We start from the raw sequence: 13,988 nt of genomic DNA, 5'->3' as shown, positions 1-13,988 counted from the left end.
TGGCAAAATAAAGTGTTCCTCGTGTGAAGCACTCATTTATTTCAATTTTGATAGCAATAATTAGTCACAAGGACACCACCAAAAAATCGATAGTTAAAGCAAAGAGTGTTCGGTGTTGCAACGTTTGCTAATGGTTCGTCAAAACCTGGTCCAAGAATCTAAACATTTAGCTGGGATTCTTGGCTTTTCCCTGACATAAGAAAATTTCAAAGATCCTGACCACCATAATGTATTATCATAGTTTCATGGAGACAGAATTGCCATTCTGGTGTTCAACTTCATGGTACCTGAACATGTTGATCTAAAAAAAGCCCTATTAGCAAATGAAAAGATCAAAGCTTGGAAAAGAAGTACAATAGTTTAGGAATACAATTGATAAAAAAGATAAACTAATTCAAATGCAGATACTTAAGTATCAAGAGTGTGACAGATGCATCGATCTTCACTAAATAATTACCATGTTACTAAAGTAATTGCTTATATGATGGTAGCAAGTAGTTTGTTTGAGAGTGTCCATAGAACATCACATGACAACCAGAGTAACAGAATTAGTAAGCAGGATAAACTAAACAATGAACTATCGTGCAGATATTTACATTGCTATTGGACTTCAAAACAAATCATTATATTCCTACAAACCCCATAAAGCAGATCTATTCTGGGAGTAGTTATACCATCATCACGGGATGCCAGTTTTGTTGATTTCTTCCCTGTAAACTTCAGCATGAAATGGCTTCGCAGACTAATTGGTTTATGGTGAGTACATCAACAACAAAAGTAGGAACCCCAAGTCAATGGATTGGATGGTATTGAGTGATCCCACGTTTAGGCGGTAATTTCCTTAAGATGAAAAGTACTAGAGCTGAGGGCAAAATTTCAACAAACTGCAAAAGCAAAAGAAACCCACAAGTCACTGAATGAATGCGACATACATATGCATCTAGACATAAAACTAATAATAACCATCTCAGATTCAGTAAAAAAAATTCTTCAGAAAACCCATTTCAAGAGAACAACAAATGAGACTTGCAGTGGTCCTTACTGATTTTGTTCTTATTTCTTGGAAACCCGTAACATATTAAGGCTAAAATGAAAACTAGCTTGATACCATTTCAAGAGAACAAATGAGACTTAAAGTGGCCCCGACTAATTTTGTTCTTAATTATTGGAAATCTATAACATTAAGACTAACGAAAACTAACTAGAGAAAGAAAGACCCTAGCTTATATTACAAAGGAAGCACCTATTATGCTACACATAATCTTTTTATAAGTGAAATATAGGCCCTAAAAGGAGCAGCTTTTATCCATACAGGTGAAATGCAGACAGTCGACTACCCTAATTTATGTAGATGAACTGAAAGTAGAAAAAATAAAGCAGCTCAAGTTATTTTAAATCCAAGAACTGCAAAATATGGACCATACCAGGTAGTATATGAAGTTCAGAATTGGATGATCCAGAACATCAAGGTCTGCAGCTTTGTCAAAAGTGTTGAAGCAAATCTGTAATTCAATGATTAAAATGCTAACACAAAACAAATCAAATATTTAACAGATATAATATTAACCTAGCTAGATAATAAGTATTCTCATGCTTACCATAATGCATCTCAACGAGAAACATAGAAAACATATGGTCGTAACATAGCCAACCTGTGCAAGGGGAAAAAAAAGCAATCAATATAGGCAAATATGCTGACAAGTGAAGAGTAGAAAAGTTCATAGATACCTCCTGTAACTTCTTACGTCGCCCTTTTGATTCAACAGGGAAGCGCTTCAACATTAAGAAAAGCCTATGAATTACAAAAATATCAAAAAAACACAGAGGGAGAGAGCTTATATTTTTGTTAAGAATCATCAAATTTTTCAATCCAACGAATCGTATGTGAATATTTATAGCCTACTCATCAGCTTTCCTGATCAATACAATCCTCCATAGTTTCATCTATAAAGGCAACATCAAAGTTACGACTCTTGGAAAAAAATCATATTGTCTGTTTCTAATATCATGTAGCATAAGTCTTCTTTGTGGGATGAGTAAGCATTTTTTGTGTCAGGTCAGGCTGCAATACACAGGGTAGAGCTAGCAACCAAACTCAACCAGGTTAAGTACAGTTTTGAGGTTTAATCCTCCAATTTCATGTCTAACATGGCCCATATTGAGTATTAGAAAATTTTGTTTTCACAAAGAAGGAACAAAGCCGATGCTTGGTGGTAACATCTTTCAGAATGGAATTTTTATTTTTTGTTTAACCTTAATTTAGACCTGCTGCTGTTGCCGATTCTTATATTTGCCCATTAACTGGGAATTGGTACAGACAAAACAGGAAAGCTAATCAATAATTATTAGGTGATGCAAGACTGCAAATGCTCAAGTTTAAAACCTAACACCGCATTGAATGACCTGGTTATTTGAGAAAACCTGGAGGCAATCAACTTTCAGCCACCAAGATGCACAGTACCCACTCCCCTTTTTTTTGCTTTTCTCCTTTCCCCATTTCCTCCCCTCTCCACTTTCCTACTCTATCTGTGTCTCCATGTGTGATTGCATGGTGTCCAAAAGGATATGCCAATGGCATTCACCATTGTGGACACCAGCAAGATAGTGTAATTTACTGAAACTTTTTTTTTACTGAAACTTAATCCTTGCAACATATTACCTAAAAAAACAAACAAAGGTACACATAAAATTTAAATCTGATCTTTAAGGAAATATTGGTATATAAGCGCATATGAGATAACTCACCTCCCTCCATATAAAAGAAAACCAAGGGCAGCAAAGAACGAGACACCTGCCATAAAATGTCCATAAGAATTAAATATTTTCTGAAACAAATAATATTTTGTTCCAAGTACAAGTTAGATTATGGGGAACCAAACCTGCAAAGAATAACTTGGATAAAATGATCATAGCTTGGACTGGCTTCCACCACAAAACTAACCAAAGAGAGATCTGCCAACAATTTAAAAACAATATTGAACTAATCTGATGTATTAATACCTAACTTCTACATAGTGTTATGCACAGAAGATAATCTCATGTATGTTAGCCAACCAGTTTTACTCAGACTCATCTGATTTAAAATGGCCAAAAGAAAAGATGAAAAGGGCATCTTGGATGATGTCTTTTCCTCCTATATAAGGAGTAGAAAGGCAGGTTATTAGCTTTTATTTTTCCAAAGGTAGATGTGAGCGTAGAGCTTGATGCAAGTGTAGAGCTTGGTTTATGAGGTCAGGCACTGATGAGCATATTGAACTATCCATGTGGCTGAGAGCCCTCACAGCCCATGCACAATGAGGCAATTATCAGGGACGTGCTCAACCACTGAGCTAATAGCCTGTCGTGTGGGCTTCCTAGAGGGAGAGGGAGGCCTGCTATGCCAAAAGTCTTAATACTTAAAGTCACAATTACCTTTCTAGTGTTGCTTAAAACATTGTTTTAGAGGGGTGGGGGGGGTGGTTTCTTTTATTCTGAAGAAATCCATACATTATGCAATGTGATGATGAAGCATAATTTCCAGAAGATATAGAAAAGACAGATGTTATATAGCAGAAATTATGCTAGCAAATGATCTTAGGATAACCAACTATCATGTTAAACAGATATCATACGATTACTAAAAAGGAAATGCAGGCCTTTCATCTGATAGCAATCAGCCCAACTCACTCATTCTTCATACATGAATAGAATTGACATAGACAAAGGAGCGAGATCTATCAAGGTAAACAGAGTCTGAAAAAAATTCCAAGCTTTAAGCAATGTCGAGGATAATAATGACATTAGCCAAGTAACAAAACATGTTGCAAATAACTTACATTGTTAATTTGTCAGCAATACAGTAATATCTATTGGGCAGTGCAGACTTATTTTTATTTTTCATATCTTTTATCTTTTGTCAAATGTTTAAGTTCATTCAGTATTCAGAGAAATCAAGGGAGAAGTTTTCATGTAAATGGATTAGAATCTTGTATTTCTAATTAATTCTAATCTAGCACCTCGAGTTAACTGATAACCTGACAACTTTAAATTATCAGATAAGCAGCTTTTCTAATTTTTTGTGGATTTGCAGTTGCAGACATAATATGGTTTGTTGATTGGACACTAAGCTACATGAGATTAACGACAATAGACCAAGCTAGTGGAAAACAAGTTCCATAAAATCAAATAAGATGATCCAATCACCAATAAAGCAGTAAAGATTAAGGTCCACAACCAAGTCACCCAGCTGACTTCCCTTGTCAGGTGGTGAAAAAGCCACACAGATTGAAAAGCAGAAAAGCTCGCTCTCTCTTGTCTCCTCTATGTCCCTCTCTTTTTTCTTCCTTTCCTCCCTTCTACTGCAACTGTGCCGCTCAACACCACTACTTCTCTGACCTTTTTGTTCTTTCTTTCTACTACCATATGAGACCCATATCCTCTTGCTCAAATTCCATTATGATATCCATGACTCTCTTGCAATGATTGAAAAAATCACGAATCTCCTACAAAGATTTATATACTGATCTGATAGCACACTTGTGTGACTCTTGTATGAGTACCTCTCTGCAGCAGTCCCTTGATGAGACTTTTCCATCCATTTTTCTTTATTAGAACCTTAATATGATCAAATCTTTAAAAGTCTTTGTATCTCTTATTTTTTTCTGTTCTTCCTGCAGCCCTGTTGATATGCATACAAGATGTTCACCAGCTCCCCTTTTTTTCCAATTGCTTTCACATAAAACAGTATATCTTATTTCTTTGCTGATCATTCTGGCTTGAAATGCTTCAAGGATTACAAATTTGATATCTCTTTGATCTCTTAACTTTTACATGGTCAGCATTTGTTTCAAGGTTTCACCATCAACATCTAAGTTTTGTGATGCTCAAATAATTAAAACTGGAATTTTATTTAGTGTCAGTTCATTCCATAAAATATTGTATTCTACATTAGATTATGTATTGATAGACAAATTCATGTGCAAAAGGATAGAGTCGTATGCAAGTATTGGAAGAATTATGTGCTATACACATCTCAGTAACTCACAAACAGCCTAGGAATCAAGGTTATTATCCTGATCATTATGGGTTGGTTCTTAGTCCAAGCCATGACTGGTACATGGATCTAGCAACATTGCTCAATCCAATTCGGGATAGTGTAAACCGTCCGGTACACTAACCTTGTCGGAGAGCCTAATTGAAATAAGACCGGCATAAAATTTAAGAATAAATTAAGTTTTTCTCTCTTTTTTAATACAAGTGTTCTCCCCTCTTCATTGGTCAATAACTGTAAAGTTGTCAACCATCTCTCTCTACCCTTGCCTCTGCATCTACTGTAACACCCTGGTTTAGTCCCATATCGAAAGTGGGCTAAGACTAAGATCAGTTTATAGGGGTCTAATGGTACTACTGCAAAATTCAACTTAAAGTATTTTGAGTCAGTGGTTCGGGTTCAACTAAGTTAACAAGCCAATTATCCCATCATGATGGATCGTGACACCTACATCCTCCTTCATTGTCGCCTCCTTCGCCAACGACGTCTCTGATCTAAGGGTACTGACCAGTCCTGACCCATATCAAGCACTGGGATGTTGACATGTACCGCTCCGACCATCAACAAATATTTGAAAACTTGCTAGAAACCATGGAACAAGACATATATGGATCCATGAACCTACTATGACTTATATGTTATTAAGGTTTTTACAAGTTAAGGTACTTCAAAACAAGAAACATATCTCCTATGATCTTCCATGTGTTCTTCCTAGTTGTTCTTCAATACAATGTCTACACTAACAAAAGATGGAGCTATTTGCAATAAGAGGAACTGCTTTTACCCATGAGTCAAGGCTCGTGTATGATCAGACAAATCCAAACTCACAATTAATTGGCATGATATCTCAAGACACATACTTTATTATGATATGGGGTTCTTTTAAGTCACACCTAAACTGTTGAGCTTTTTTTTATTCCACACTATGCCCCTCTTCTTCCCCGTCATCCAACATTTCTCATCAAAATTTTATCACTCTGTCTTAATTCAAACTGAGCTACGTCGAAGATTGTCTACAACAATGACCTGCTTGGTATCACATGGATAGAGTAGCAGGACCTTCAATTTGTGTGAAGTGTGAGAATGTAAGAGACTTTTAGAGTATACAGCTCAAGTGAGGACATAGTACCTTTATTTATTTTAACAATTACACTTTCTTTACTATAAACAAAGCGGACAAAAGTAGGTAACCATGCTTACTTGGCACCTAGTACCTCTTCTATTTTCCATGCAACAAAACCTAAGAATGTTATTGGCAAAGTCAAAAAATATCACCCATAACTCCAAATCAAGTTCCATATAGGATGTGACATACAATAAATCAGTTCCATTAAATCTGCCATAGGTTATGACAGACCAAAGCCACATGCAAACTATACTGTTCGGTAGTTTAAAGACTTACTACTTTGTTGTCTTTCACTACATGCTTCTTAAATGTTTAGGTTTCCATAATTTGTAAGAAACTACTCATGCATTTCATGTTGATATGATAAAACCTAAAATCCACCACATATTTTCATAAGGGACAATTCAGAGCAAGCTTCGGTTTAACATGACAATAAACAGAAAGGAATGTATAAATCCTTTTCTATCGCAAGAAAAACAGAAAAAACATGCAAGGAATGACAACGTTCATTTTAAGAAAAAGTATTAACTGCCATTACCTGAATAACATAGACCACCGCATTAATTGTGTAGAAGCTTGGCCTAAGCCCATCAGTAGACACAGAACGTGCCTGCATAATACCATTAAAATAAATAAATAAGCACAAATCAGGCAACCTGCAAGCAACTGAGATTAGATATTCAGAAAGCTTACCTGATAATAGATTTCAGCCCAAAATAAAACCAGCAGAGCATATGTAGTGAAGAATGCAAGACCAGGCAAATCCAGTAGAATATGTTGAATTATCTGAAACCCGAATAAATGCCATTAGAACAGTTTAAGAACCATCATGTAGAGCTTCCTGAAAGCCAAAAAGGGTAATGAAGCACACCACAGGGTTTATTTTCTGGATGCCCCTACGAAACACAAAGACGAGAGAACGAACTACAAATAGCAAGAGTCATGACGTCATCGAGCGGCAGCAGTCAATGAGTACAACAAGATGAAGCGTACTAGACAAACAAAGACCAGAAAAAAAGCATTACGAACCCCCATTCACGAGGAAGTTCAAGAAGTGGAAGACCTTCTGCGTCGTCCAGCCAAACTCGGGTACTCTACATTCGATCCTAACCAATTGAATCTGCAACACATGTGATAGATGAGTATTGACGACAACGACAACAAGCAAATACGCACTCCTTGAATTAGTCGAATCTCTCGTTCTGGCGAACCCTAATAGTCCAGGAATCACAACAAGATAATGCTAGTAGATCGAAACCCTAGCGCTCAGAATCCTGAAAGAGAGATTCAAGAAACGGGATCGAGAGATGGGGAGAGGGAGATTACGAGGGCGACGACGGAGATGAGTCCAAAGAGAAGGGAGAGGGCGTGGAAGATCCGATCCTGCCACAGGCTGGAGTTGTTCACCTCATCCCACCAATCGGAGGCGCTCCGGAGCGCAAGAAAGGCCGACGAGGAGGCCATAAGGCGGCGCCTCGGCGGGGGCTAATAGTGTGCGGCGAGCGGACCTTACTCGCCGGGATCGAACACGAGGGTGGCGGAATCGAGGGAGAGGAGGGAGAGCGAGAAACGGTTTATTTTCGAAGCGCGATATAGAAAGGAGGAGGCAAAAGAGGAAAAGGCCAATCCGATATGGGCGGTGGATCCGACGGTGGTGGAGAGCACAGCGCATCGCACGGCATCCTATCGCGTGTCGATGGCCCGCCTGGGCGAGGGACGCGAGTTGCGGATTCTTGTGTTCAACCTTTATGCTTTGATTTATTTATCAGTTTAATTAATATAATAATTTTTAATTGAGGTTTGTAATTTTTATTGAGTGATTTTCCTTAAAGAAAACCCATATTAATTTGAAAATACCTAACTACTCCTCAAAAATTATTCTGTTAATTCTTTTACTTATTTTTAACTAGTTTTTAACTATTATAGTATTTTTATTTGGTTTGTCTACAGTGTTTTTAATAACATTTATAGTATTTTATTTATATACTAAAAATATTATAAATACTATTAATAATAATATAAGTGATATTATATTATATCGTTTTGATTATTATTATACTATATTTTTAGATTTATAGTTAATTTGATTCAGATTCCTTTTAGATCGTTTATGGTGTTTTCAAATATATCTTATAATATCTTTATTGTGATGGTCATAAAATCATAATGAGCCAAAAGGCTATGATAGATTTAAAAAAAAATTGAAGAATAATTTAGGTATTTTATAAATTAAGAGTACTATTTTAAAAAAGTAAAATAAAAGTATTAATTGAAACAAATCTAAAATATGGATATTTTTTAAAATAACGTTCATAATGATTTAAGTCGTGTGATAATGGATATCAAATTCAATTTACTATTTGATGTGTGCATGAACATGTCAAATGACCCAACAGAATATGGAGCCACCATAATTAAGTGTGGGAGATCAAAATAATATAATTAAACTCTTTTGGGTTGAGTGACAAAGACTTAATAAATATATTATTATTAATTTATGCTAAATGTTTTAGACAAATGGTTTTAGACTTTTTGAAATTAATAACTCACTCGTCTCATTCGTTAGTTTATGGATTAACTTATATGGACTAAATGGGTATATTTCTCTTTCTTGATGTAACCCTTAGATATGAAGATTATAGTAACATCATGATTTAATCCCATGTTAAAGTGAAAAAATAAATAAATTGATGAAAAAACTGGTTGGTTCTATTCCTATTAACTTGAATTTTTATATTTTATATTTATAATTCAAACTCATCAAGTTAATTGAGAAAAAGATATTAGAACTTTTTATCTAAAATTTTCAGAAATAGTTGTGTGCCACCGATCTTACACCAAATTAACTTGACAATGGATATTATCCATTAAGTCGAGATTAAATATTTTAAAATATATTATTTATTTTTTATCAAGTTAATGATAATATTTTCACCTTCTCCGTCGCCCTCTCATTCTTCATGCAAGGGTTATAAGTCCAACGATGTAGTGACGAAGGGAGATGGTAGAGGAGATGATGCAGGTTCATAGACGTGATAATAGTCCTTGCCTTGCACCTCCTCCTTGTTCATGTTAAGATCGTGAATAAGTACGACAAGGGTGGCACGAGGAAATGCAAGATAGACACGATGACGAATCTAACGGGGCCAAAGGTAAAATGATTATTAAAAAAATATTTCATGAGAATTTTTTAAAATACGAGTATTTTTTTTTTTATCAAATTTTAAATATTTTTAATCAGAAAATTTACTTTTAATATAATATTAGATGTAGAAAAAGATTCGAGTGATGAATGCTTATCTATACTGTGCTAACGAGGACACATGATCTTTAATACAAGATATTGTATCACCCCATGTTCAACTCTCATTTAATTGAGTTGATAGTTTGATGAGTCGGATTTAAGTACCCTCGGTGGTACCAATCAATTGTCCTATCAATCAGATGTCGATGGCTTTTACAATACTTAGTTTCAGGCGATGCAGTATTTGTCGTCCTCTCTCGGAACACAAACTGGCACGAGAAACTGGATTGGCGACCCGAGTTTGACCGCAAGGTTGAATTCACGTGGTAATGTGACTATTGACGGAGAAATGACTCGATCAATTTGGTTCTCTACAAGCCAATAAATCACAATCACAGAAAATACAGTAAACTTCGGCCAAGTTTCTTGCAATGGCATTTATGCAGTTGGGGTCGAATACGATCGAAGGGTTTATGCACGCATCCAAATCTAATTGGCTCCGAGTTGACAGCTGGCTTCATCTCATCGCGTAGAACCGGTTGCGTGACCCCCGAAAGATCCCCGCCACACGAGATACGTATGACATGGGAGGGAGTGCACGGGACGCAGCCAAACGCCATACAGTGATCGAATCACATTCACGTGGAGCCAGTGTACGTACGGACGCTACAAGTGACAAAAACGATATCAATCTCACCGCTGTCGAAACACCGCGACGACCGCGTCGTACATTTCTCGGTGTCTCGTGCATGCGATACCGTTCCCATGGTAGAACGAAAACATGCAATGACTCGTTTGCGGGTTACCCGCCCGACAACTCCGTTCGACTATTGGAGGCGCAAGAAGGGGCTGGATGGGACCCATCGATGGCGACCCGTGTCCTTGCGGTAAGCGACGACGCGAACGCGTAACTGCGTACGACCACCAAAATACCCCTGAAGGTTTCACGGGTTAGGTGACCATGGCGGGACACCGCTTGGAGCCCACATCACCCCTCAAAGGCTAGGGATAAAGTGGTCGGAGAAAACGGTCAGGTGGTCTGCGTGCAGGAGGCACACGTGGCGGGACCCAAAGGCCATGTGGAATCGAGGCGTCAAGAGCAGCCACATCGAAGGCGCAGATCCGACATCCACATGGCTCCGGACGACGCCCATCGCGTCAATAATCCCCACCCCCGACCACGTCCACCCGTACCGTACCCGGACGTGGGTCCCTTGTGGACCCACCGCCATGATCAAATCGATCGAGCACGGAGAGGGTCCCTCGAGCGCGCGCTGGGAAGCTTTCGGGATCATTAAAAGCGACTGATGTCGCCGTATGCTGCTACTGGCGGAGCATTAACTTCTCACACTCGCTTCATGAGTGCGTGTGTGTGTGTGAGAGAGAGAGAGAGAGAGAGAGAGACGCGCGAGCTCTGTTCAAGGTTGCAACAGCTCCCGCCATCTGTCGCTCTCCTCTGAGTTCCGTCCGATCTCTTTTTAACTCCTTCTTAGACATCTTTCTTCGACTCAATTATGTTCGTTTTAATTTTCTTCGTCTTCTTCAGCGGTCAAGACATGAAACGTTGTCATGCTCTCTGTGGCTGACTCACGTGAAGCACAGACCTCGACGGATTCGCTGTCTTCAGCCACCTGGAGAGAACTCACACAATTCTTCTCGAAGCTCGAAGTCGAAGACCGGAGCTTTGCCTTTACTCGGGAAGCAGTGTGACTAGGGGTTACACTTGACTCCCTCCTCGTCCCCCTTCCCATGGCGGCCTTTAGAACGCCGCATTGAAGCACCTTCTGCCACCCCTCGTTTGCTATATATGATCTTCTGCTACTGTCGCTCTCAATGGAAGCGCGACCTGTTTCTACCAGGTATGATTTTTATCTCTTCTTCCTCCTCATCGTCTGCTTGCCGTCCTCGTTCCTTCGCGCTTCCGCCGCCGTCGAATTGAGAACCGGCGACTTCGACGCGCTCTTGGCCTTGAAGTCTTCCATTGATCCCCACGACTCCTTGCCGTGGCGCCAAGAAGCCGTCTCTGAGCTCTGCGGCGGGTGGAAGGGGGTGAAGCAGTGCTCTCCTGATGGTAGAGTGACAAAGCTCGTGGTCGAGTTCCTCAACCTCACCGGGACGTTGCTTCAGGAACTCCTCGCTCCTCTCGACCAACTTCGCGTTCTCAGCTTCAAGGCCAATTCTCTTTCCGGTGCCATTCCCGACCTCTCCCCCCTCGTCAACCTCAAATCCCTCTTCCTTAGCGACAATCAGTTCTCCGGCCGGATCCCGGTCACCATAGCCTCTCTTCACCGCCTAAAGGTGATCGTCCTCTCCCACAACCTCCTTTCCGGCCCCATTCCGACGTCCCTGGCCGGCCTACCGCGGCTTCATGCGCTCCTGCTCCAAGACAACCGCCTTATGGGGGAGATCCCGCCGCTCGACCAACCCAGTCTCCTCTACCTCAATGTCTCCGGCAACAACTTCTCTGGTGAGATCCCCGCCACTCGCTCCCTCTCTCGCTTCAACCGCTCCTCTTTCCTCGACAATCCCAACCTCTGCGGGGATCAAATCGGAGCCCCCTGCACCCAGAAGTTGATCTTTCCGCCTCCCACTGACAGTCCAAAATCATCCTTTGACCAAGTAAACGCCATCCCTCCGCGTCTCCTTCGCACCCACAAGAAAAGCATTAGAAGGATCATCGGCATCGTCGCCGGTTCCGTTGCCGGGGCGTTCTTCTTATCAGTTTGCTTGACAGTGGCGTTGCTATTGGCATACAAGAGAAAGAGAAGAAGAGTAATCGAGAGCCGATCCGTCGGACACGGATCAGGCGGCCGCAGCAAGCCCCTCGAAGAAGGCAGCAGCGACGGCGGAGGAGGGGGGAAGGGCGGGTTCTCGTGGGAGGCGGAGGATGTTGGGAAGTTGGTGTTCTGCGGCGGCGCGGGGGAGATGTACAGCCTGGAGGAGCTGCTGCGGGCGTCCGCGGAGACGCTGGGGCGGGGAACGGTGGGGAGTACGTATAAGGCGGTGATGGAGTCAGGGTTCATCGTGACGGTGAAGCGGCTCAAGGACGCGTCCCGCCCGCCCGCCGAGGAGTTCCGACGGCGGATGGAGGAGCTCGGCCGCGTGCACCACCCCAACCTGGTGCCCTTTCGTGCCTACTTCCATGCCAAGGATGAGCGCCTCCTCGTCTACGACTACTTTCCCAACGGCAGCCTCTTCTCCCTCATCCATGGTCAGTGAAGCTCCTCTCTCTCTGTCTCTCTTTGGGGCACGAGTAGGTGTGGTCGGTCCCCGATACATGGCTTGTACTGCTTCAGTTTTTCTCAAAGTGTTCTACTCTGCCTTGTGCTGCTACGTGATGCGTGCGGGCTGTGTGATGTGGTTGCGTGCAGGGTCGCGGCCCTCCGGAAGCGGGAAGCCGCTTCATTGGACGTCGTGTTTGAAGATTGCGGAGGACGTCGCCGCCGGCCTCCTCTACCTCCACCAGACTAACCCGCCCACCGTCCACGCCGACCTCAAGCCCTCCAACGTCCTCCTCGGCCCCGACTTCGAGTCCTGCCTCACCGACTACGGCCTCATCCCTTCCCTCCTCCCCGCCTCCCACGACGACCTCTCCGCACCCTCCCCCTCCTCCTCCTCCTCCTCCTCCTCCTCCTCCGCCGCTGCCGCCGTCTTCTACCGCGCCCCCGAGTCCCGCCTCCCCAACCCCGCCTTCACCCCCCTCTCCGACGTCTACAGCTTCGGCGTGCTCCTCCTGGAACTCCTCACCGGGAAGACCGCCATGCACGACCTGGTGGAGGAGCGCGGCGCCGACATCCCCAGGTGGGTCCGCTCCGTGCGAAAGCGGGAGAAGAACGACTTCGGCGAGGACCCCGGGCCGTCCGAGGAGAAGCTCACAGCTCTGCTGGACATCGCAGTCGCGTGCGTGGCAGTCGAGGCGGAGAAACGGCCGCCGACGGAGGAGGTGCTGCGGATGATCAGAGAAGCAAGGGCAGAGGTGGTGGCGTCGTCCAACAGCAGCGACCACTCGCCCGGGAGGTGGTCCGATACGCTGCAGAGCTTGCCGAGGGAGCACGGCCCCTAAAGTTTCCCGGAGAGGGATTGCAAGTCTTTTTGGGTGGAAAAAGATTTGATTTCTGAGGCAAAATCGATCTGAGGATGTCAAGTCGTAGTGTGCAGTGTGATTCTTGAGATTTAGGGGTAACGAAGATCTTTTTTTTCCTTTTTTGTCTGTTTAACAAAGGTAAGTTCCTAACACGGGATTTGATTCAAAACTTATCTTTAACAATTAAGTTGATTAATCTCTTTTAAATTTTAAATTTATCATATGTGATTTCCAATCTTAATCATTCACAATAAATAAAAATATATATATATATGTATGTATATATATGTAACTTTATGTCGTGGCTAATAAGTTAGCACCACTTAATACAATCTCAAGTACGTAGAGCCGCTCACGTGGCTACTTGAACGAGGGTAGTCAGCGTTAGATCAGATCTAGGCTTCATCTTCAAAATTGATCCGAGGTAGAGTAAGGAGTTGCTCTTCCTCCCCCGTCGAGTTGCTACTCCTTCCTTGTCAAGTTCTTGCACATAGGTCGAAGTCGC

General features: G+C 41.9%; 2 protein-coding genes across 4 annotated transcripts; one reads left to right on the top strand and one right to left on the bottom strand.

The window, feature by feature from the left end:
* Nucleotides 1-7,842, bottom strand: LOC135652041 (tobamovirus multiplication protein 3-like). 3 transcript variants are annotated; one of them, XR_010502047.1, is made up of 12 exons: nt 7,482-7,838; nt 7,185-7,275; nt 7,027-7,079; nt 6,849-6,941; nt 6,694-6,765; nt 2,880-2,952; nt 2,746-2,791; nt 1,729-1,792; nt 1,599-1,652; nt 1,425-1,502; nt 675-884; nt 1-301 (listed from the first exon to the last, which is right to left on the bottom strand). XR_010502047.1 is itself a non-coding variant. In XM_065172719.1 (11 exons), the coding sequence occupies exons 1-11, from the start codon at nt 7,617-7,619 to the stop codon at nt 792-794; spliced, it is 855 nt and encodes a 284-aa protein (XP_065028791.1). In that variant the 5' UTR covers nt 7,620-7,838; the 3' UTR covers nt 442-791. The 3 variants fall into 3 exon arrangements, 2 of the variants coding, with proteins under 2 accessions (XP_065028791.1, XP_065028872.1); XM_065172719.1 differs by lacking the exon at nt 1-301 and having other exon boundaries at nt 442-884; XM_065172800.1 differs by lacking the exons at nt 1-301; nt 675-884 and having other exon boundaries at nt 1,426-1,524; nt 7,482-7,842.
* Nucleotides 7,843-10,730: 2,888 nt separating this feature from the next.
* LOC135651962 (inactive leucine-rich repeat receptor-like serine/threonine-protein kinase At1g60630) lies at nt 10,731-13,679 on the top strand. Its single transcript, XM_065172675.1, has 3 exons — nt 10,731-10,859; nt 10,946-12,610; nt 12,771-13,679. The coding sequence occupies exons 2-3, from the start codon at nt 11,233-11,235 to the stop codon at nt 13,460-13,462; spliced, it is 2,070 nt and encodes a 689-aa protein (XP_065028747.1). The 5' UTR covers nt 10,731-10,859; nt 10,946-11,232; the 3' UTR covers nt 13,463-13,679.
* The last annotated feature ends 309 nt before the right edge of the window (nt 13,680-13,988 follow it).

Source organism: Musa acuminata, chromosome BXJ1-1 (genome assembly GCF_036884655.1).
Source record: "Musa acuminata AAA Group cultivar baxijiao chromosome BXJ1-1, Cavendish_Baxijiao_AAA, whole genome shotgun sequence".
NCBI lineage: Eukaryota > Viridiplantae > Streptophyta > Magnoliopsida > Zingiberales > Musaceae > Musa > Musa acuminata.
This window is presented reverse-complemented; position numbering and strand designations above follow the sequence as displayed.